The sequence below is a fragment of the Scyliorhinus torazame genome, chromosome 22 (genome assembly GCF_047496885.1).
Source record: "Scyliorhinus torazame isolate Kashiwa2021f chromosome 22, sScyTor2.1, whole genome shotgun sequence".
NCBI classification, from domain to species: domain Eukaryota; kingdom Metazoa; phylum Chordata; class Chondrichthyes; order Carcharhiniformes; family Scyliorhinidae; genus Scyliorhinus; species Scyliorhinus torazame.
Window position 1 is genome coordinate 26,960,038 of NC_092728.1, and position 23,312 is coordinate 26,983,349.

The window sequence follows — 23,312 nt, forward strand, 5'->3', positions numbered from 1 at the left end:
ATGGGGACAGTATAGAGGGAGCTTTACTCTGTATCTTACCCCGTGCTGTACCTGTCCTGGGAGTGTTTGATGGGGACAGTGTAGTGTGAGTTTTACTCTGTATCTAACCCCGTGCTGTACCTGTCCTGGGAGTGTTTGATGGGGACAGTGTAGAGGGAGCTTTACTCTGTATCTAACCCCGTACTGTACCTGTCCTGGGAGTGTTTGATGGGGACATTGTGGAGGGAGCCTTACTCTGTATCTCCCCCCGTGCTGTACCTGTCCTGGGGGTGTTTGATGGGGACAGTGTAGAGGGAGCTTTATTCTGTATCTAACCCCGTGCTGTACCTGTCCTGGGAGTGTTTGATGGGGACAGTGTGGAGGGAGCCTTACTCTGTATCTTCCCCCGTGCTGTACCTGTCCTGGGAGTGTTTGATGGGGACAGTGCAGAGGGAGCTTTACTCTGTATCTAACCCTGTGCTGTACCTGTCCTGGGAGTGTTTGATGGGGACAGTGTGGAGGGAGCCTTACTCTGTATCTCCCCCCGTGCTGTACCTGTCCTGGGAGTGTTTGATGGGGACAGTGTAGAGGGAGCTTTACTCTGTATCTAATCCCGTGCTCTACCTGTCCTGGGGGTGTTTGATGGCGACAGTGTAGAGGGAGCTTTACTCTGTATCTAACCCCGTGCTGTACCTGTCCTGGGTGTGTTTGATTGGGACAGTGTAGAGGGAGCTTTACTCTGTATCTAACCCCGTGCTGTACCTGTCCTGGGAGTGTTTAATGGGGACAGTGTAGAGGGAGCTTTACTCTGTATCTAACCCCGTGCTGTACCTGTCCTGGGAGTGTTTGATGGGGACAGTGTAGAGGGAGCTTTACTCTGTATCTAACCCCGTGCTGTACCTGTCCTGGGTGTGTTTGATGGGGACAGTGTAGAGGGAGCTTTACTCTGTATCTAACCCCGTGCTGTACCTGTCCTGGGAGTGTTTAATGGGGACAGTGTAGAGGGAGCATTACTCTGTATCTAACCCCGTGCTGTACCTGTCCTGGGAGTGTTTGATGGGGACAGTGTAGAGGGAGCTTTACTCTGTATCTAACCCCGTGCTGTACCTGTCCTGGGAGTGTTTGATGGGGACAGTGTACAGGGAGCTTCACTCTGTATCTAACCCCGTGCTGTACCTGTCCTGGGAGTGTTTGATGGGGACAGTGCAGACGGAGCTTTACTCTGTATCTAACCCCGTGCTGTACCTGTCCTGGGAGTGTTTGATGGGGACAGTGTACAGGGAGCTGTACTCTCACCCCGTGCTGCAGTCTCTGGTCGGTGGCTCTCCGGATGGAGGGATTGGAGAGAGGTAATCGTACACCTTGGCGCTCACCTTGGTCTGCACTGCCGCTGGTCGCTGCCGTCGCATCTTCCTCACAATGTCCAGGACGGCGAATCCCTCCCCGATTAACTGGAAGGAGAAGAGTCAGTGAACCTTTTCGGCTCTCGATGTTCGGCTCGCGGAGGGCAACGCCCACCTAACCTTCCACCCTGCGCGACCTCTCCCATCCCCAACCCGAACAAACCGACCTCTCACCCTGGGGCAGGGGAAGCCCAATGTCTTTCAGTGCTGTCATGGCGGTTCAATGTGAAAGACTTGGTCCCAATGCTAAATTAAGCCGACGGAAAGATTGGATGGATGCTGATGGGGATGGGTGTGCTGGGAAAAGACGCGGATGGTCCCCGATTCTGGTCGGCTGCCTGCCCATCTCTTCACCACTGCTCCTGCCCCAAACCATTCTCCTCCCACCCACCTACCACCGCCAATGGCCACTCCTCACGTCCACCCGAATCTCCTAACGGCCAATCAGAAAGTCAATGACCTGCGCCTGACCCAACTGGGCCCCATTGAAACAGCCTTTTGAGAAGGTGTCCCCGTGTTGAACGCGTTGTCACCTTCCTATTCATCACCCGGGCCTAGCGCTGCCAATTGACACCTGGCGCTGGAGACGGTGGTGCGTCATGGGGGGAGGGGTGTCATTGCTGGGTGGGGGCGCAAATGAGGTCACAGGAACGAAGACAGGAGTTGATATCCAGGTCCAGGGAGAGGGAGAATAGGCACAAGAGGGAAATTGAGGCAGTGGTTTAATCTGTTCAAATGTTTTTATTGGTTTTCACTCTTTATGTTTCACATTTCAGTTCATAAGTTCATAAGTTGAGGCAGAATTTAAGAATGGTGTATGACGCAGGGCTTCGGAGATAGAGCAGGGCAGTGGGGGTAGTGTGGGGATTGCTGCGGGAGAGAGCGGGGCAGTGGGGTGAGTGTGGGGATTGATGCGGGAGAGAGCGGGGCAGTGGGGCGAGTGTGGGGATTGATACGGGAGAGAGTGGGGCAGTGGGATTAGTGTGGGGATTGATACGGGAGAGAGTGGGGCAGTGGGGTGAGTGTGGGGATTGATACGGGAGAGAGTGGGGCAGTGGGGTGAGTGTGGGAATTGATACGGGAGAGAGCGGGGCAGTGGGGTGAGTGTGGGGATTGATACGGGAGAGAGCGGAGCAGTGGGGTGAGTGTGGGGATTGATACGAGAGAGAGCGGGGCAGTGGGGTGAGTGTGGGGATTGATACGGGAGAGAGTGGGGCAGTGGGATTAGTGTGGGGATTGATACGGGAGAGAGTGGGGCAGTGGGGTGAGTGTGGGGATTGATACGGGAGAGTGCGGGGCAGTGGGGCGAGTGTGGGGATTGATACGGGAGAGAGCGGGGCAGTGGGATTAGTGTGGGGATTGATACGGGAGAGAGCGGGGCAGTGGGATTAGTGTGGGGATTGATACGGGAGAGAGCGGGGCAGTGGGGTGAGTGTGGGGACTGATACGGGAGAGAGCGGGGCAGTGGGGTGAGTGTGGGGATTGATACGGGAGAGAGCTGGGCAGTGGGGTGAGTGTGGGGATTGATACGGGAGAGAGCGGGGCAGTGGGGTGAGTGTGGGGATTGATACGGGAGAGAGTGGGGCAGTGGGATTAGTGTGGGGATTGATACGGGAGAGAGTGGGGCAGTGGGATTAGTGTGGGGATTGATACGGGAGGGAGCGGGACAGTGTGATTAGTGTGGGGATTGATACGGGAGAGAGCGGGGCAGTGGGGTGAGTGTGGGGATGATACGGGAGAGAGCGGGGCAGTGGGGTGAGTGTGGGGATTGATACGGGAGAGAGCGGGGCAGTGGGGTGAGTGTGGGGACTGATACGGGAGAGAGCTGGGCAGTGGGGTGAGTGTGGGGACTGATACGGGAGAGAGCGGGGCAGTGGGGTGAGTGTGGGGATGATACGGGAGAGAGTGGGGCAGTGGGGTGAGTGTGGGGATGATACGGGAGAGAGCGGGGCAGTGGGGTGAGTGTGGGGATTGATACGGGAGAGAGCGGGGCAGTGGGGTGAGTGTGGGGATGATACGGGAGAGAGCTGGGCAGTGGGGTGAGTGTGGGGACTGATACGGGAGAGAGCGGGGCAGTGGGGTGAGTGGGGATTGATACGGGAGAGAGCGGGGCAGTGGGGTGAGTGTGGGGATTGATACGGGAGAGAGCGGGGCAGTGGGGTGAGTGTGGGGACTGATACGGAGAGAGCGGGGCAGTGGGGTGAGTGTGGGGACTGATACGGGAGAGAGCTGGGCAGTGGGGTGAGTGTGGGGATTGATACGGGAGAGAGCGGGGCAGTGGGGTGAGTGTGGGGACTGATACGGGAGAGAGCTGGGCAGTGGGGTGAGTGTGGGGACTGATACGGGAGAGAGCGGGGCAGTGGGGTGAGTGTGGGGATTGATACGGGAGAGAGCGGGGCAGTGGGGTGAGTGTGGGGACTGATACGGGAGAGAGCTGGGCAGTGGGGTGAGTGTGGGGACTGATACGGGAGAGAGCGGGGCAGTGGGGTGAGTGTAGACTGATACGGGAGAGAGCTGGGCAGTGGGGTGAGTGTGGGGACTGATACGGGAGAGAGCGGGGCAGTGGTGCGAGTGTGGGGATTGATACGGGAGAGAGTGGGGCAGTGGGGTGAGTGTGGGGATGATACGGGAGAGAGCGGGGCAGTGGGGTGAGTGTGGGGACTGATACGGGAGAGAGCGGGGCAGTGGGGTGAGTGTGGGGATTGATACGGGAGAGAGTGGGGCAGTGGGATTAGTGTGGGGATTGATACGGCAGAGAGTGGGGCAGTGGGATTAGTGTGGGGATTGATACGGGAGAGTGCGGGGCAGTGGGGCGAGTGTGGGGATTGATACGGGAGAGAGTGGGGCAGTGGGATTAGTGTGGGGATTGATACGGGAGAGAGCGGGGCAGTGGGGTGAGTGTGGGGACTGATACGGGAGAGAGTGGGGCAGTGGGGTGAGTGTGGGGATTGATACGGGAGAGAGTGGGGCAGTGGGATTAGTGTGGGGATTGATACGGGAGAGAGTGGGGCAGTGGGGTGAGTGTGGGGATTGATACGGGAGAGAGCGGGGCAGTGGGGTGAGTGTGGGGATTGATACGGGAGAGAGCTGGGCAGTGGGGTGAGTGTGGGGATTGATACGGGAGAGAGCGGGGCAGTGGGGCGAGTGTGGGGACTGATACGGGAGAGAGCGGGGCAGTGGGGTGAGTGTGGGGATTGATACGGGAGAGAGCGGGGCAGTGGTGCGAGTGTGGGGATTGATACGGGAGAGAGCTGGGCAGTGGGGTGAGTGTGGGGATTGATACGGGAGAGAGTGGGGCAGTGGGATTAGTGTGGGGACTGATACGGGAGAGAGTGGGGCAGTGGGATTAGTGTGGGGATTGATACGGGAGAGTGCGGGGCAGTGGGGCGAGTGTGTGGATTGATACGGGAGAGAGTGGGGCAGTGGGATTAGTGTGGGGATTGATACGGGAGAGAGCGGGGCAGTGGGGTGAGTGTGGGGACTGATACGGGAGAGAGTGGGGCAGTGGGGTGAGTGTGGGGATTGATACGGGAGAGAGTGGGGCAGTGGGATTAGTGTGGGGATTGATACGGGAGAGAGTGGGGCAGTGGGGTGAGTGTGGGGATTGATACAGGAGAGAGTGGGGCAGTGGGATTAGTGTGGGGATTGATACGGGAGAGAGTGGGGCAGTGGGATTAGTGTGGGGATTGATACGGGAGAGAGCGGGGCAGTGGGGTGAGTGTGGGGATTGATACGGGAGAGAGCGGGGCAGTGGGGTGAGTGTGGGGATTGATACGGGAGAGAGCTGGGCAGTGGGGTGAGTGTGGGGATTGATACGGGAGAGAGCGGGGCAGTGGGGTGAGTGTGGGGACTGATACGGGAGAGAGCTGGGCAGTGGGGTGAGTGTGGGGATTGATACGGGAGAGAGTGGGGCAGTGGGATTAGTGTGGGGATTGATACGGGAGAGAGTGGGGCAGTGGGATTAGTGTGGGGATTGATACGGGAGAGAGCGGGGCAGTGGGATTAGTGTGGGGATTGATACGGGAGAGAGTGGGGCAGTGGGGTGAGTGTGGGGATTGATACGGGAGAGAGCGGGGCAGTGGGATTAGTGTGGGGATTGATACGGGAGAGAGTGGGGCAGTGGGGTGAGTGTGGGGATTGATACGGGAGAGAGCGGGGCAGTGGGGTGAGTGTGGGGATTGATACGGGAGAGAGTGGGGCAGTGGGATTAGTGTGGGGATTGATACGGGAGAGAGCGGGGCAGTGGGGTGAGTGTGGGGATTGATACGGGAGAGAGCGGGGTAGTGGGGTGAGTGTGGGGACTGATACGGGAGAGAGCTGGGCAGTGGGGTGAGTGTGGGGATTGATACGGGGGAGAGTGGGGCAGTGGGATTAGTTTGCAGATTGATATAGGGCTAGTTGGGGGGAGTGTGGGGTAATGAGATTAGTTTGGGGGTTGATGCAGGCCTAGTCGTGGAGAGCGCAGGGCATTGGGATTAGTTTGGGGTTTGTACAGGGCGAGTGCAAGGGGAGAGCGGGAAAGTCTGCGAGTTGGACATGCGTGTTGTGGGGGAGGGTCTGAGGCCCGAATGTTGTGCTGATGAGCTCTCTGACCTTGACCGTACCTTCCTCTTGAGCAAACTCCGGACATAGTCGACGGTACAGATGACACCGGTTCTTCCACAGCCAGCACTGTGCGGGAGAGAGACAGAGAAAGAGCGATGAAATCGGCTACTTAGCGTCAAGTGGCACCTGCGTGTTTAAGGGAATCTGACTCCCAACCTTCCATTTCCCTGCCTGCCTGTTCCCCTTGCGGTTTTCATTAGATTTCAGCTTGTTAAGGTGATGGCGTTACTGGGCGGAGTGAGGGTCACAGGCAGTTGCAGGGACAGCAGGGCAATTGTGAACCAGAGGCTGTGACCAGAAGTCAAGCAGTTTGTTTTCTGCAGTTCAGTTAACAGATACGTCTGCAGGCAGGAGAGCAGTGTGGTTGGAAAGGTGAACAAACGAGCTGAAACAGCTTCTGAAGAAATACAGCCAGGGTTTCTGCATGGGTCTGAGAGGGGTCAGATCTTTTTCTTTAAAAGCAGTGGCTCAAGGTCTCTCTATCTCAAAGAACATCTCTGTACAACAGGCATTTCGGAGTGCCAATGGTATTTAAAGTGGATTGAGAGCCGAGGTGGGTTTTTTTCTTTTTGTTTAAAGATATCAGTTAAGGGTTACTGTATTCGCTGTGTTGAGTAGCATTGTTTAAGGGGCAATTGTTGCTGTTTTCTGGTGTGATGTTGAAGATTTTAATACTGGGTCAGTAATAAAGTTTGTTTTAATAAAACTGTGTCTTTGTGAAATCACTCCTGGAGCGAGATATCCACTCCTCACACTCTTACAATATTGAAATAAAATATTGGCGTTTCTGCCAGTATCCGAGCTGATTTTGGAGTGCGGTCTGGGGTCGTAATAACCACCACTATAAATACTCTAACGAAGCAGCCCCAATACACTTCAATGCCACTTATACATGATTCCACGAACAAAACAGTTTATCCTCTATGTAGACTTTTGCAAAGAGAACCTTTCAAGATCTGGGGCGAGATTCTCTGACCCCCCGCCGGGTCGGAGAATCGCCGGGGGCTGGCGTGAATCTCGCCCGGTTGGCGGCCCCCCCCCCCCCCCCGCGATTCTCCGGCCTGGATGGGCCGAAGTCGCGCTGCTAGGATGCCTGTCCCGCCGGCGTGGATTAAACCACCTCTCTTACCGGCGGGACAAGGCGGCGCGGGCGGGCTCCGGGGTCCTGGGGGGGGGGGCGTGGGGCGATCTGGCCCCGGGGGTTGCCCCCACGGTGGCCTGGACCACGATCGGGGCCCACCAATCCGCGGGCGGGCCTGTGCCGTGGGGCCACTCTTTTCCTTCCGCCTTCGTCACGGTCTCCACCATGGCGGAGGCGGAAGAGACTCTCTCTACTGCACATGCGCGGGAATGCCGTGAGCGGCCGCTAACGCTCCCGCGCATGCGCCGCCCGGAGATGTCATTTCCACGCCAGCTGGCGGGGCACCAAAGGCCTTTTCCGCCAGCTGGCGGGGCGGAGATTAGTCCGGCGCGGGCCTAGCCCCTCAAGGTTGAGGCTCGGCCCACAAAGATGCGGAGGATTCCGCACCTTTGGGGCGGCGCGATACCCGACTGATTTGCGCTGTTTTTGGCACTGGTCGGCGGACATCGCGCCGATACCGGAGAATTTCGCCCCAGATCCGGGACACTTGTCTAATCAGATCATTCAGAAAAATGTCGCACTGTTGGGGCATCAGCGTCGAGAGGGGGGCCGCAGTGCCGGATGGTCAGCGTCAAGGGCGGCGCACTATCGGAAGGTCAGCATTGAGGAGCGCTGCACCGTCAGAGGGTCAGCATTGAGGAGCGCTGCATTGTCGGAGAATCAGTATTGAGAATGTGCCGCACTGTCTGAGGTTCAGAGCCGAGGGAGTGCTGAACTGTCCGAGGGTCGGCGCCGAGGGTGCGCCGCACCGTCTGAGGGTCCGCACAGAGGGAGCGTTGCACTGTCCGAGGGTCAGGACCGAGGGAGCGCCGCACTGTCCGAGGGTCAGCTCCGAGGGAGTGCCGCACTGTCCGAGGGTCGGCGTTGAGGGAGTGCCGCACTGTCCGAGGGTCAGCGTCGAGGGAGCGCCGCACTGTCTGAGGGTCAGTGTTGAGGGAGTGCCGCACTGTCAGAGGGTCAGCACCGAGGGAGTGCCGCACTGTCTGAGGTTCAGAGCCGAGGGAGTGCCGCACTGTCTGAGGGTCGGCGCCGAGGGTGCGCCGCACCGTCTGAGGGTCTGCACAGAGGGAGCGCTGCACTGTCCGAGGGTCAGCGCCGAGGGAGTGCCGCACTGTCCGAGGGTCGGCATCGAGGGAACGCCGACTGTCCGAGGGTCAGCGTCGAGGGTGTGCCGCACTGTCCGAGGGTCAGCGTCAAGGGGGCGCCGCCCTGTCCGAGGGTCGGCGCCGAGGGTGCGCCGCACTGTCCGAGGGTCTATAGGCCACCAAATAGTAACAGGATGGTAGGGCAGGCAATAAGCAAAGAAATAACGGATGCATGTAGAAATGGTACAGCGGTTATCATGGGAGATTTTAATCTGCATATCGATTGGTTTAACCGGGTTGGTAAAGGCAGAGGCAGCCTTGAGGAGGAGTTTATAGAATGTGCCCGGGATAATTTTCTGGAACAGTATGTAATAGAACCGACAAGGGAACAAGCAGTCCTAGATCTGGTCCTGTGTAATGAGGCAGGATTGATTAATGATCGCATAGTTCGGGATCCTCTTGGAAGGAGCGACCACAATATGGTGGATTTTAAAATACAGTTGGAGGATGACAAGGTAAAATCAAACACTAGTGTTTTGTGCTTAAACAAAGGCGATTACAATGGGATGAGAGAAGAACTAGTTAAGGTAGACTGGGAGCAAAGACTTCATGGTGAAGCAGTTGAGGAATAGTGGAGAACCTTCCGAGCGATCTTTCACAGTGTTCAGGAAAGGTTCATACCGACAAAAAAGAAAGACGGTAGAAAGGGGAAAAATCGACCGTGGATATCTAAGGAGGTGAGGGAGAGTATCAAATTGAAGGAAAAAACATACAAAGTGGCAAAAATTGGTGGGAGACTAGAGGACTGGGAAGTCTTTAGGGGACAACAGAAAGCTACTAAAAAAGCCATAAAGAAGAGTACGGTAGACTATGAAAGTAAACTGGCTCAGAACATAAAAGCAGATAGTAAAAGCTTCTACAAATATATAAGACAAAAAAGAGTGGCTAAGGTAAATATTGGTCCTTTGGAAGATGAGAAGGGAGATTTAATAATAGGAGACGGGGAAATGGCTGAGGAGCTGAACAGGTATTTTGGGTCAGTCTTCACAGTGGAAGACACAAATAACATGCCCGTGACTGATGGAAATAAGGATATGATAGGTGAGGACCTTGAGATGATTGTAATCACTAACGAGGCAGTATTGGGCAAGCTAATGGGGCTAAAGGTAGACAAGTCTCCTGGCCCTGATGGGATGCATCCCAGAGTGTTAAAAGAGATGGCTAGGGGAATTGTAAACGCACTAGTGATAATTTATCAAAATTCACTAGACTCTGGGGTGGTCCCAGAGGATTGGAATTTAGCAAACGTGACACCGCTGTTTAAAAAAGGAGGTCGGCAGAAAGCAGGTAATTATAGGCCGGTAAGCTTAACTTCGGTTGTAGGGAAAATGCTGGAATCTATCTTAAGGAGGAAATAGCGGGGCACCTGGAGGGAAATTGTCCCATTGGGCAGACACAGCATGGGTTCACAAAGGGTAGGTCGTGTCTGACTAATTTGGTAGAATTTTTTGAGGGCGTTACCAGTGCAGTAGATAACAGGGAGCCAATGGATGTGGTATATCTGGATTTCCAGAAAGATTTTGACAAGGTGCCACACAAAAGGTTGCCGCATAAACTAAAGATGCATGGCATTGAGGGTAAAGTGGTAGCATGGGTAGAGGATTGGTTAACTAACAGAAAGCAGAGAGTGGGGATAAATGGGTGTTTCTCTGGTTGGCAACCTGTAACTAGTGGGGTCCCTCAAGGATCAGTGTTGGGCCCGCAGTTGTTCACAATTTACATAGACGATTTGGAGTTGGGGACCAAGTGCAATGTGTCAAAGTTTGCAGACGACACTAAGATGAGTGGTAAAGCAAAAAGTGCAGAGGATACCGGAAGTCTGCAGAGGGATTTGGATAGGTTAGGTGAATGGGCTAGGGTCTGGCAGATGGAATTCAATGTTGCCAAGTGTGAGGCGATCCATTTTGGGAGGAATAACAGCAGAATGGATTATTATTTAAACAAAAAGTTGGTGTGCAGGTGCAACAGGTGATTAAGAAGGCTAATCGGGTTTTGTCTTTCATTGCTAGAGGGATGGAGTTCAAGACTAGGGAGGTTATGCTGCAATTGTATAAGGTGTTGGTGAGGCCGCATCTGGAGTATTGTGTTCAGTTTTGGTCTCCTTACCTGAGAAAGGATGTACTGGCACTGGAGGGAGTGCAGAGGAGATTCACTAGGTTGATCCCAGAGTTGAGGGGATTAGATTATGACGAGAGGTTGAGTAGACTGGGACTGTACTCATTGGAGTTTAGAAGGATGCGGGGGATCTTATTGAGACATGTAAAATTATGAAGGGAATAGATAGGATAGATGCGGGCAGGTTGTTTCCACTGGCGGGTGAAAGCAGAACTAGGGGGCATAGTCTCAAAATAAGGGGAAGTAGATTTAGGACGGAGTGTAGGAGGAACTTCTTCACCCAAAGGGTTGTGAATCTCTGGAATTCCTTGCCCAGTGAAGCAGTTGAGGCTCCTTCTTTAAACGTTTTTAAGAAAAAGATAGATGCCTTTTTAAAGAATAAACAGATTCGGGGATATGGTGTACGGGCCGGAGAGTGGAGCTGAGTCCACAAAGATCAGCCATGATCTCATTAAATGGCGGAGCAGGCTCGACGGGCCAGATGGCCTACTCCTGTTCCTAGTTCTCATGTTCTTATGTCAGCGTCGAGGGAGTGCCGCACTGTCCGAGGGTCAGCGGCGAGGGAGTGCCGCACTGTCCGTGGGTCGGCGTCGAGGGAGCGCCGCACTGTCCGTGGGTCGGCGTCGAGGGAGCGCCGCACTGTCCGAGGGTCAGCGGCGAGGGAGTGCCGCACTGTCCGTGGGTCGGCGTCGAGGGAGCGCCGCACTGTCCGAGGGTCAGCATCGAGGGAGTGCCGCACTGTCCGAGGGTCGGCGTCGAGGGAGCGCGGCACTGTCCGTGGGTCGGCGTCGAGGGAGCGCTGCACTGTCCGAGGATTGGCACGGAGGTAGTGCCGCACTGTCCGAGGGTCGGCGCCGAGGGAGCGCCGCACAGTCCGAAGGTCGGCGCCGAGGGAGCGCCGCACTGTCCGAATGTCGGCGTCGAGGGAGTGCCGCACTGTCCGAGGGTCAACGACGAGGGAATGACACACTGTCCGAGGGTCAGTGCCGACGGTGTGCCGCACTGTCCGAGGGTCAGCGGCGAGAGAGTGCCGCACTGTCCGTGGGTCGGCGTCGAGGGAGCGCGGCACTGTCCGTGGGTCGGTGTCGAGGGAGCGCCGCACTGTCCGAGGATTGGCACGGAGGTAGTGCCGCACTGTCCGAGGGTCGGCGCCGAGGGAGTGCCGCACTGTCCGTGGGTCGGCGTCGAGGGAGCGCCGCACTGCCCGAGGGTCAGCGCTGAGGGAGCGCCGCATTGTCCGAGGGCCAGCAACGAGGTAGTGCCGCACTGTCCGAGGGTCGGCGCCGAGGGAGTGCCGCACTGTCCGTGGGTCGGCGTCGAGGGAGTGCCGCACTGTCCGTGGGTCGGCGTCGAGAGAGCGCCGCAGTGTCCGAGGGTCGGCGACGAGGGAGTGCCGCACTGTTCGAGGGTCAGCGGCGAGGGAGCGCCGCACTGCCCGAGGGTCAGCGCTGAGGGAGCGCCGCACTGTCCGAGGGCCAGCAACGAGGGAGCGCCGCACTGTCCGAGGGTCAGCACCGAGGGAGCGCCGCACTGTCCGAGGGTCAGCGACGAGGGAGTGACACACTGTCCGAGGGTCAGCGCCGAGGGTGTGCCACACTGTCCGTGGGTCGGCGTCGAGGGAGTGCCGCACTGTCCGAGGGTCGGCGCCGAGGGAGTGCCGCACTGTCCGTGGGTCGGCGTCGAGGGAGTGCCGCACTGTCCGTGGGTCGGTGTCGAGAGAGCGCCGCAGTGTCCGAGGGTCGGCGTCGAGGGAGTGCCGCACTGTCCGAGGGTCAGCGGCGAGGGAGCGCCGCACTGCCCGAGGGTCAGCGCGGAGGGAGCGCCGCACTGTCCGAGGGCCAGCAACGAGGGAGCGCCGCACTGTCCGAGGGTCAGCACCGAGGGAGCGCCGCACTGTCCGAGGGTCAGCGACGAGGGAGTGACACACTGTCCGAGGGTCAGCGCCGAGGGTGTGCCACACTGTCCGTGGGTCGGCGTCGAGGGAGTGCCGCACTGTCCGAGGGTCGGCGCCGAGGGAGTGCCGCACTGTCCGTGGGTCGGCGTCGAGGGAGTGCCGCACTGTCCGTGGGTCGGCGTCGAGGGAGTGCCGCACTGTCCGAGGGTCAGCACCGAGGGAGCGCCTGACTGTCCGAGGGTCAGCGCCGAGGGAGCGCGGCACTGTCCAAGGGTCGGCACCGAGGGAGTGCCGCACTGTCGGAAGGTCGGCACCGAGGGAGTGCCGCACTGTCAGACGGTCAGCCCCGAGGGAGTGCCGCACTGTCAGAGGGTCAGCCCCGAGGGAGTGCCGCACTGTCAGAGGGTCAGCCCCGAGGGAGTGCCGCACTGTCAGAGGGTCAGCCCCGAGGGAGTGCCGCACTGTCAGAGGGTCAGTGCCGAGAGAGTGCCGCACTGTCCGGGGGTCAGCGCCGAGTGAGTGCCGCACTGTCCGAGGGTCAGCGCCGAGGAAGTGCCGCATTGTCCGAGGGTCGGCTTCGAGGGGGCGGCGCACTGTCCGAGGGTCAGCGCCGAGGGAGCGCTGCACTGACCGAGGGTCAGTGCCGAGAGAGTGCCACACTGTCCGGGGGTCGGCGCCGAGTGAGTGCCGCACTGTCCGAGGGTCAGCGCCGAGGAAGTGCCGCACTGTCCGAGGGTCGGCTTCGAGGGAGTGCCGCACTGTCCGAGGGTCAGCACCGAGGGAGTGCCGCACTGTCCGAGGGTCAGCACCGAGGGAGTGCCGCACTGTCCGAGGGTCAGCGCCGAGGGAGCACCCCACTGTCCGAGGGTCGGCGCCGGGGGAGCGCCGCACTCTCCGAATGTCGGCGTCGGGGGAGTGCCGCACTGTCCGAGGGTCAACGCCGAGGGAGCGCCGCACTGTCCGAGGGTCAGCGACGAGGGAGTGACACACTGTCCGAGGGTCAGCGCCGACGGTGTGCCGCACTGACCGAGGGTCAGCGGCGAGGGAGTGCCGCACTGTCCGTGGGTAGGCGTCGAGGGAGCGCTGCACTGTCCGAGGATTGGCATGGAGGGAGTGTCGCACTGTCCGAGGGTCGGCGCCGAGGGAGTGCCGCACTGTCCGAGGGTCAGCATCGAGGGAGTGCCGCACTGTCCGAGGGTCGGCGCCGAGGGAGTGCCGCACTGTCCGACGGTCAGCACCGAGGGAGTGCCGCACTGTCCGAGGGTAAGCGCCGAGGGAGCACCGCACTGTCCGAGGGTCGGCGCCGAGGGAGCGCCGCACTCTCCGAATGTCGGGGTCGGGGGAGTGCCGCACTGTCCGAGGGTCAACGCCGAGGGAGCGCCGCACTGTCCGAGGGTCAGCGCCGAGGGAGCACCGCAATGTCCGAGGGTCAGCGCCGAGGGAGTGCCGCACTATCGGTGGGTCGGCGTCGAGAAAGCGCCGCAATGTCCGAGGGTCGGCGTCGAGGGAGTGCCGCACTGCCCGAGGCTCAGCGCTGAGGGAACGCCGCACTGTCCGAGGGTCAGCCCCGAGGGAGCGCCGCACTGTCAGAGGGTCAGCGCCGAGGGAGTGCCGCACTGTCCGAGGGTCAGCGCCGAGGAAGTGCCGCACTGTCCGAGGGTCAGCGCCGAGGAAGTGCCGCACTGTCCGAGGGTCAGCTTCGAGGGGGCGGCGCACTGTCCGAGGGTCAGCGCCGAGGGAGTGCCGCACTGTCCGAGGGTCAGAACCTAGGGAGTGCCGCATTGTCCGAGGGTCAGCGCCGAGGGAGTGCCGCACTGTCCGGGGGTCAGTGCCGAGGGAGCGCCGCACTGTCCGAGGGTCAGCGCCGAGGGAGCGCCGCACTGTCCGAGGGTCAGTGCCGAGGGAATGCCGCACTGTACGAGGGTCGGCGTCGAGAGAGCGCCGCAATGTCCGAGGGTAGGCGTCGAGGGAGTGCCGCACTGTCCGAGGGTCAGCGGCGAGGGAGCGCCGCACTGCCCGAGGCTCAGCGCTGAGGGAGCGCCGCACTGTCCGAGGGTCAGCACCGAGGGAGCACCGCACTGTCAGAGGGTCAGCACCGAGGGAGTGCCGCACTGTCCGAGGGTCAGCGCCGAGGAAGTGCCGCACTGTCCGAGGGTCAGCACCGAGGGAGTGCCGCACTGTCCGGGGGTCAGTGCCGAGGGAGCGCCGCACTGTCCGAGGGTCAGCGCCGAGGGAGCACCGCACTGTCCGAGGGTCAGCGGCGAGGGAGCGCCGCACTGTCCGAGGGTCGGTGCCGAGGGAGTGCCGCACTGTCCGAGGGTCGGCGTCGACGGAGTGCCGCACTGTCCGAGGGTCCGTGCTGAGGGAGTGCAACACTGTCCGAGAGTCGGCGTCGAGGGTGTGGCGCACTGTCCAAGGGTCAGTGCCGAGGGAGCGCCGCACTGTCCGAGTGCCGGCGCCGAGGGGGCGCCGCAATGTCCGAGGGTCAGCGCCGAGGGAATGCCGCACTGTCCGAGGGTCAGCGTCGAGGGAGTGCCGCACTGTCCGAGTGCCGGTGCCGAGGGGGCGCCGCACTGTCCGAGGGTCAGTGCCGAGGGAGTGCCGCACTGTCCGAGTGCCGGCGCCGAGGGGGCGCCGCACTGTCCGAGGGTCAGCGCCGAGGGAGTGCCGCACTGTCCGAGTGCCGGCACCGAGGGAGCGCCGCACTGTCCGAGGGTCAGCATCGAGGGGGCGCCGCAATGTCCGAGTGCCGGCGCCGAGGGAGTGCCGCACTGTCCGAGTGCCGGCACCGAGGGAGCGCCGCACTGTCCGAGGGTCAGCATCGAGGGGGCGCCGCAATGTCCGAGGGTCGGCGTCGAGGGGGTGCCGCACTGTCCGAGGGTCGGCGTCGACGGAGTGCCGCACTGTCCGAGGGTCCGTGCTGAGGGAGTGCCGCACTGTCCGAGAGTCGGCGTCGAGGGTGTGGCGCACTGTCCAAGGGTCAGTGCCGAGGGAGCGCCGCACTGTCCGAGTGCCGGCGCCGAGGGGGCGCCGCAATGTCCGAGGGTCAGCGCCGAGGGAATGCCGCACTGTCCGAGGGTCAGCGTCGAGGGAGTGCCGCACTGTCCGAGGGTCAGCGCCGAGGGAGTGCCGCACTGTCCGAGTGCCGGCGCCGAGGGGGCGCCGCACTGTCCGAGGGTCAGCGCCGAGGGAGTGCCGCACTGTCCGAGTGCCGGCACCGAGGGAGCGCCGCACTGTCCGAGGATCAGCATCGAGGGGGCGCCGCAATGTCCGAGGGTCGGCGTCGAGGGGGCGCCGCACTGTCCGAGGGTCAGTGCCGAGGGTGTGCCACACTGTCCGTGGGTCGGCGTCGAGGGAGTGCCGCACTGTCCGAGGGTCGGCGCCGAGGGAGTGCCGCACTGTCCGTGGGTCGGCGTCGAGGGAGTGCCGCACTGTCCGTGGGTCGGCGTCGAGGGAGTGCCGCACTGTCCGAGGGTCAGCACCGAGGGAGCGCCGCACTGTCCGAGGGTCAGCGCCGAGGGAGCGCGGCACTGTCCAAGGGTCGGCACCGAGGGAGTGCCGCACTGTCGGAAGGTCGGCACCGAGGGAGTGCCGCACTGTCAGACGGTCAGCCCCGAGGGAGTGCCGCACTGTCAGAGGGTCAGCCCCGAGGGAGTGCCGCACTGTCAGAGGGTCAGCCCCGAGGGAGTGCCGCACTGTCAGAGGGTCAGCCCCGAGGGAGTGCCGCACTGTCAGAGGGTCAGTGCCGAGAGAGTGCCGCACTGTCCGGGGGTCAGCGCCGAGTGAGTGCCGCACTGTCCGAGGGTCAGCGCCGAGGAAGTGCCGCATTGTCCGAGGGTCGGCGCCGAGGGAGTGCCGCACTGTCCGAGGGTCAGCATCGAGGGAGTGCCGCACTGTCCGAGGGTCGGCGTCGAGGGAGTGCCGCACTGTCCGACGGTCAGCACCGAGGGAGTGCCGCACTGTCCGAGGGTAAGCGCCGAGGGAGCACCGCACTGTCCGAGGGTCGGCGCCGAGGGAGCGCCGCACTCTCCGAATGTCGGCGTCGGGGGAGTGCCGCACTGTCCGAGGGTCAACGCCGAGGGAGCGCCGCACTGTCCGAGGGTCAGCGCCGAGGGAGCACCGCAATGTTGGAGGGTCAGCGACGAGGGAGGGACACACTGTCCGAGGGTCAGCGCCGAGGGTGTGCCGCACTGTCCGAGGGTCAGCGCCGAGGGAGTGCCGCACTATCGGTGGGTCGGCGTCGAGAAAGCGCCGCAATGTCCGAGGGTCGGCGTCGAGGGAGTGCCGCACTGCCCGAGGCTCAGCGCTGAGGGAACGCCGCACTGTCCGAGGGTCAGCCCCGAGGGAGCGCCGCACTGTCAGAGGGTCAGCGCCGAGGTAGTGCCGCACTGTCCGAGGGTCAGCGCCGAGGAAGTGCCGCACTGTCCGAGGGTCAGCGCCGAGGAAGTGCCGCACTGTCCGAGGGTCAGCTTCGAGGGGGCGGCGCACTGTCCGAGGGTCAGCGCCGAGGGAGTGACGCACTGTCCGAGGGTCAGAACCTAGGGAGTGCCGCATTGTCCGAGGGTCAGCGCCGAGGGAGTGCCGCACTGTCCGGGGGTCAGTGCCGAGGGAGCGCCGCACTGTCCGAGGGTCAGCGCCGAGGGAGCGCCGCACTGTCCGAGGGTCAGTGCCGAGGGAATGCCGCACTGTCCGAGGGTCGGCGTCGAGAGAGCGCCGCAATGTCCGAGGGTAGGCGTCGATGGAGTGCCGCACTGTCCGAGGGTCAGCGGCGAGGGAGCGCCGCACTGCCCGAGGCTCAGCGCTGAGGGAGCGCCGCACTGTCCAAGGGTCAGCACCGAGGGAGCACCGCACTGTCAGAGGGTCAGCGCCGAGGGAGTGCCGCACTGTCCGAGGGTCAGCGCCGAGGAAGTGCCGCACTGTCCGAGGGTCAGCACCGAGGGAGTGCAGCACTGTCCGGGGGTCAGTGCCGAGGGAGCGCCGCACTGTCCGAGGGTCAGCGCCGAGGGAGCGCCGCACTGTCCGAGGGTCAGCGGCGAGGGAGCGCCGCACTGTCCGAGGGTCGGTGCCGAGGGAGTGCCGCACTGTCCGAGGGTCGGCGTCGACGGAGTGCCGCACTGTCCAAGGGTCAGAACCTAGGGAGTGCCGCACTGTCCGAGGGTCCGTGCTGAGGGAGTGCAACACTGTCCGAGAGTCGGCGTCGAGGGTGTGGCGCACTGTCCAAGGGTAAGTGCCGAGGGAGCGCCGCACTGTCCGAGGGTCAGCGCCGAGGGAATGCCGCACTGTCCGAGTGCCGGCGCCGAGGGGGCGCCGCAATGTCCGAGGGTCAGCGCCGAGGGAATGCCGCACTGTCCGAGTGCCGGCGCCGAGGGGGCGCCGCAATGTCCGAGGGTCAGCGCCGAGGTAATGCCGCACTGTCCGAGGGTCAGCGTCGAGGGAGTGCCGCACTGTCCGAGTGCCGGCGCCGAGGGGGCGCCGCACTGTCCGAGGGTCAGTGCCGAGGGAGTGCCGCACTGTCCGAGGGTCAGCATCGAGGGAGCGCCGCACTGTCCGAGGGTCAGCATCGAGGGAGCGCCGCACTGTCCGAGGGTCAGCGCCGAGGGGGCGCCGCACTGTCCGAGGGTCAGTGCCGAGGGAGTGCCGCACTGTCCGAGTGCCGGCGCCGAGGGAATGCCGCACTGTCCGAGTGCCGGCGCCGAGGGGGCGCCGCAATGTCCGAGGGTCGGCGTCGAGGGGGCGCCGCACTGTCCGAGGGTCGGCGCCGAGGGACTGCCGCACTGTCCGAGTGCCGGCGCCGAGGGGGCGCCGCACTGTCCGAGGGTCGGCATCGAGGGGGCGCCGTAATGTCCGAGGGTCGGCGTCGAGGGGGCGCCGCACTGTCCGAGGGTCGGCTTCGAGGGAGTGCCGCACTGTCCGAGGGTCAGCGTCGAGGGAGTGCCGCACTGTCCGAGGGTCAGCACCGAGGAAGTGCCGCACTGTCCGAGGGTCAACTTCGAGGGAGTGCCGCACTGTCCGAGGGTCAGCACCGAGGGAGTGCCGCACTGTCCGAGGGTCAGCGCCGAGGGAGCGCCGCACTGTCCGAGGGTCAGCACCGAGGGAGTGCCGCACTGTCCGAGGGTCAGCGCCGAGGGAGCGCCGCACTGTCCGAGGGTCAGCGCCAAGGGAGCGCCGCACTGTCCGAGGGTCAGTGCCGAGGGAATGCCGCACTGTCCGAGGGTCGGCGTCGAGAGAGCGCCGCAATGTCCGAGGGTAGGCGTCGAGGGAGTGCCGCACTGTCCGAGGGTCAGCGGCGAGGGAGCGCCGCACTGCCCGAGGCTCAGCGCTGAGGGAGCGCCGCACTGTCCGAGGGTCAGCACCGAGGGAGCACCGCACTGTCAGAGGGTCAGCGCCGAGGGAGTGCCGCACTGTCCGAGGGTCAGCGCCGAGGAAGTGCCGCACTGTCCGAGGGTCAGCACCGAGGGAGTGCCGCACTGTCCGGGGGTCAGTGCCGAGGGAGCGCCGCATTGTCCGAGGGTCAGTGCCGAGGGAGCGCCGCACTGTCCGAGGGTCAGCGCCGAGGGAGCGCCGCACTGTCCGAGGGTCAGCGCCGAGGGAGCGCCGCACTGTCCGAGGGTCGGTGCCGAGGGAGTGCCGCACTGTCCGAGGGTCGGCGTCGACGGAGTGCCGCACTGTCCGAGGGTCCGTGCTGAGGGAGTGCAACACTGTCCGAGAGTCGGCGTCGAGGGTGTGGCGCACTGTCCGAGGGTCAGCGCCGAGGGAATGCAACACTGTCCGAGAGTCGGCGTCGAGGGTGTGGCGCACTGTCCAAGGGTCAGTGCCGAGGGAGCGCCGCACTGTCTGAGTGCCGGCGCCGAGGGGGCGCCGCAATGTCCGAGGGTCAGCGCCGAGGGAATGCCGCACTGTCCGAGAGTCGGCGTCGAGGGTGTGGCGCACTGTCCGAGGGTCAGCGCCGAGGGAGCGCCGCACTGTCCGAGGGTCAGCGCCGAGGGAGCGCCGCACTGTCCGAGGGTCGGTGCCGAGGGAGTGCCGCACTGTCCGAGGGTCGGCGTCGACGGAGTGCCGCACTGTCCGAGGGTCCGTGCTGAGGGAGTGCAACACTGTCCGAGAGTCGGCGTCGAGGGTGTGGCGCACTGTCCAAGGGTCAGTGCCGAGGGAGCGCCGCACTGTCCGAGTGCCGGCGCCGAGGGGGCGCCGCAATGTCCGAGGGTCAGCGCCGAGGGAATGCCGCACTGTCCGAGGGTCAGCGTCGAGGGGGCGCCGCACTGTCCGAGGGTCAGCGCCGAGGGAGTGCCGCACTGTCCGAGTGCCGGCACCGAGGGAGCGCCGCACTGTCCGAGGGTCAGCATCGAGGGCGCGCCGCAATGTCCGAGGGTCGGCGTCGAGGGGGCGCCGCACTGTCCGAGGGTCAGTGCCGAGGGAGTGCCGCACTGTCCGAGTGCCGGCGCCGAGGGAATGCCGCACTGTCCGAGTGCCGGCGCCGAGGGGGCGCCGCACTGTCTGAGGGTCAGCGCCGAGGGAGTGCCGCACTGTCCGAGTGCCGGCGCCGAGGGGGCGCCGCAATGTCCGAGGGTCGGCGTCGAGGGGGCGCCGCACTGTCCGAGCGCCGGCGCCGAGGGGGCGCCGCACTGTCCGAGTGCCGGCGCCGAGGGGGCGCCGCACTGTCCGAGGGTCAGCGCCGAGGGAGTGCCGCACTGTCCGAGTGCCGGCGCCGAGGGAGCGCCGCACTGTCCGAGTGCCGGCGCCGAGGGAGCGCCGCACTGTCCGAGGGTCAGCGCCGAGGGAGTGCCGCACTGTCCGAGTGCCGGCGCCGAGGGAGCGCCGCACTGTCCGAGGGTCAGTGCCGAGGGAGCGCCGCACTGTCCGAGGGTCAGCGCCGAGGGAGCGCCGCACTGTCCGAGGGTCGGTGCCGAGGGAGTGCCGCACTGTCCGAGGGTCGGCGTCGACGGAGTGCCGCACTGTCCGAGGGTCCGTGCTGAGGGAGTGCAACACTGTCCGAGAGTCGGCGTCGAGGGTGTGGCGCACTGTCCAAGGGTCAGTGCCGAGGGAGCGCCGCATTGTCCGAGTGCCGGCGCCGAGGGGGCGCCGCAATGTCCGAGGGTCAGCGCCGAGGGAATGCCGCACTGTCCGAGGGTCGGCGTCGAGGGGGCGCCGCACTGTCCGAGTGCCGGCGCCGAGGGAATGCCGCACTGTCCGAGCGCCGGCGCCGAGGGAGCGCCGCACTGTCCGAGTGCCGGCGCCGAGGGGGCGCCGCACTGTCCGAGGGTCCGTGCTGAGGGAGTGCAACACTGTCCGAGAGTCGGCGTCGAGGGTGTGGCGCACTGTCCGAGGGTCAGCGCCGAGGGAATGCAACACTGTCCGAGAGTCGGCGTCGAGGGTGTGGCGCACTGTCCAAGGGTCAGTGCCGAGGGAGCGCCGCACTGTCTGAGTGCCGGCGCCGAGGGGGCGCCGCAATGTCCGAGGGTCAGCGCCGAGGGAATGCCGCACTGTCCGAGAGTCGGCGTCGAGGGTGTGGCGCACTGTCCGAGGGTCAGCGCCGAGGGAGCGCCGCACTGTCCGAGGGTCAGCGCCGAGGGAGCGCCGCACTGTCCGAGGGTCGGTGCCGAGGGAGTGCCGCACTGTCCGAGGGTCGGCGTCGACGGAGTGCCGCACTGTCCGAGGGTCCGTGCTGAGGGAGTGCAACACTGTCCGAGAGTCGGCGTCGAGGGTGTGGCGCACTGTCCAAGGGTCAGTGCCGAGGGAGCGCCGCACTGTCCGAGTGCCGGCGCCGAGGGGGCGCCGCAATGTCCGAGGGTCAGCGCCGAGGGAATGCCGCACTGTCCGAGGGTCAGCGTCGAGGGGGCGCCGCACTGTCCGAGGGTCAGCGCCGAGGGAGTGCCGCACTGTCCGAGTGCCGGCACCGAGGGAGCGCCGCACTGTCCGAGGGTCAGCATCGAGGGCGCGCCGCAATGTCCGAGGGTCGGCGTCGAGGGGGCGCCGCACTGTCCGAGGGTCAGTGCCGAGGGAGTGCCGCACTGTCCGAGTGCCGGCGCCGAGGGAGCGCCGCACTGTCCGAGGGTCAGCGCCGAGGGAGTGCCGCACTGTCCGAGTGCCGGCGCCGAGGGGGCGCCGCACTGTCCGAGGGTCAGCGCCGAGGGAGTGCCGCACTGTCCGAGTGCCGGCGCCGAGGGGGCGCCGCAATGTCCGAGGGTCGGCGTCGAGGGGGCGCCGCACTGTCCGAGCGCCGGCGCCGAGGGGGCGCCGCACTGTCCGAGTGCCGGCGCCGAGGGGGCGCCGCACTGTCCGAGTGCCGGCGCCGAGGGAATGCCGCACTGTCCGAGCGCCGGCGCCGAGGGAGCGCCGCACTGTCCGAGTGCCGGCGCCGAGGGGGCGCCGCACTGTCCGAGGGTCAGCGCCGAGGGAGTGCCGCACTGTCCGAGTGCCGGCGCCGAGGGAGCGCCGCACTGTCCGAGTGCCGGCGCCGAGGGAGCGCCGCACTGTCCGAGGGTCAGCGCCGAGGGAGTGCCGCACTGTCCGAGTGCCGGCGCCGAGGGAGCGCCGCACTGTCCGAGGGTCAGTGCCGAGGGAGCGCCGCACTGTCCGAGGGTCAGCGCCGAGGGAGCGCCGCACTGTCCGAGGGTCGGTGCCGAGGGAGTGCCGCACTGTCCGAGGGTCGGCGTCGACGGAGTGCCGCACTGTCCGAGGGTCCGTGCTGAGGGAGCGCCGCATTGTCCGAGTGCCGGCGCCGAGGGGGCGCCGCAATGTCCGAGGGTCAGCGCCGAGGGAATGCCGCACTGTCCGAGGGTCGGCGTCGAGGGGGCGCCGCACTGTCCGAGTGCCGGCGCCGAGGGAATGCCGCACTGTCCGAGCGCCGGCGCCGAGGGAGCGCCGCACTGTCCGAGTGCCGGCGCCGAGGGGGCGCCGCACTGTCCGAGGGTCAGCGCCGAGGGAGTGCCGCACTGTCCGAGTGCCGGCGCCGAGGGAGCGCCGCACTGTCCGAGTGCCGGCACCGAGGGAGCGCCGCACTGTCCGAGTGCCGGCACCGAGGGAGCGCCGCACTGTCCGAGTGCCGGCGCCGAGGGAGCGCCGCACTGTCCGAGTGCCGGCACCGAGGGAGCGCCGCACTGTCCGAGTGCCGGCGCCGAGGGAGCGCCGCACTGTCCGAGGGTCAGCGGCGAGGGAGTGCCGCACTGTCCGAGCGCCGGCGCCGAGGGGGCGCCGCACTGTCCGAGGGTCAGCGGCGAGGGAGTGCCGCACTGTCCGAGCGTCTGCGCCGAGGGGGCGCCGCACTGTCCGAGGGTCAGCATCGAGGGGGCGCCGCAATGTCCGAGGGTCAGCATCGAGGGGGCGCCGCAATGTCCGAGGGTCAGCATCGAGGGGGCGCCGCAATGTTCGAGTGCCGGCGCCGAGGGGGCGCCGCAATGTCCGAGTGCCGGCGTCGAGGGGGCGCCGCACTGTCCGAGTGCCGGCACCGAGGGAGCGCCGCACTGTCCGAGCGTCTGCGCCGAGGGGGCGCCGCAATGTCCGAGTGCCGGCGTCGAGGGGGCGCCGCACTGTCCGAGTGCCGGCGTCGAGGGAGCGCCGCACTGTCCGAGTGCCGGCGTCGAGGGGGCGCCGCACTGTCCGAGTGCCGGCGTCGAGGGAGCGCCGCACTGTCCGAGTGCCGGCGTCGAGGGGGCGCCGCAATGTCCGAGTGCCGGCGTCGAGGGGGCGCCGCAATGTTCGAGTGCCGGCGCCGAGGGGGCGCCGCAATGTCCGAGTGCCGGCGTCGAGGGGGCGCCGCACTGTCCGAGTGCCGGCACCGAGGGAGCGCCGCACTGTCCGAGCGTCTGCGCCGACGGGGCGCCGCACTGTCCGAGTGCCGGCGTCGAGGGGGCGCCGCACTGTCCGAGTGCCGGCACCGAGGGAGCGCCGCACTGTCCGAGCGTCTGCGCCGAGGGGGCGCCGCACTGTCCGAGGGTCAGCATCGAGGGGGCGCCGCAATGTCCGAGGGTCAGCATCGAGGGGGCGCCGCAATGTCCGAGGGTCGGCGTCGAGGGGGCGCCGCAATGTCCGAG

General features: G+C 64.4%; 1 protein-coding gene across 1 annotated transcript in view; it reads right to left on the reverse strand.

Moving 5' to 3' along the window:
- Positions 1-23,312, reverse strand: part of ptpn18 (protein tyrosine phosphatase non-receptor type 18) — a 391,917-nt gene that overhangs the window by 256,923 nt on the left and 111,682 nt on the right. The window contains exons 9-10 of the mRNA XM_072487997.1: positions 5,987-6,053; positions 1,353-1,430 (exon numbers count right to left, since the gene is read on the reverse strand). Of these exons, the coding sequence (XP_072344098.1) occupies positions 1,353-1,430; positions 5,987-6,053 (145 nt within the window). The remainder of the gene's footprint in view (positions 1-1,352; positions 1,431-5,986; positions 6,054-23,312) is intronic.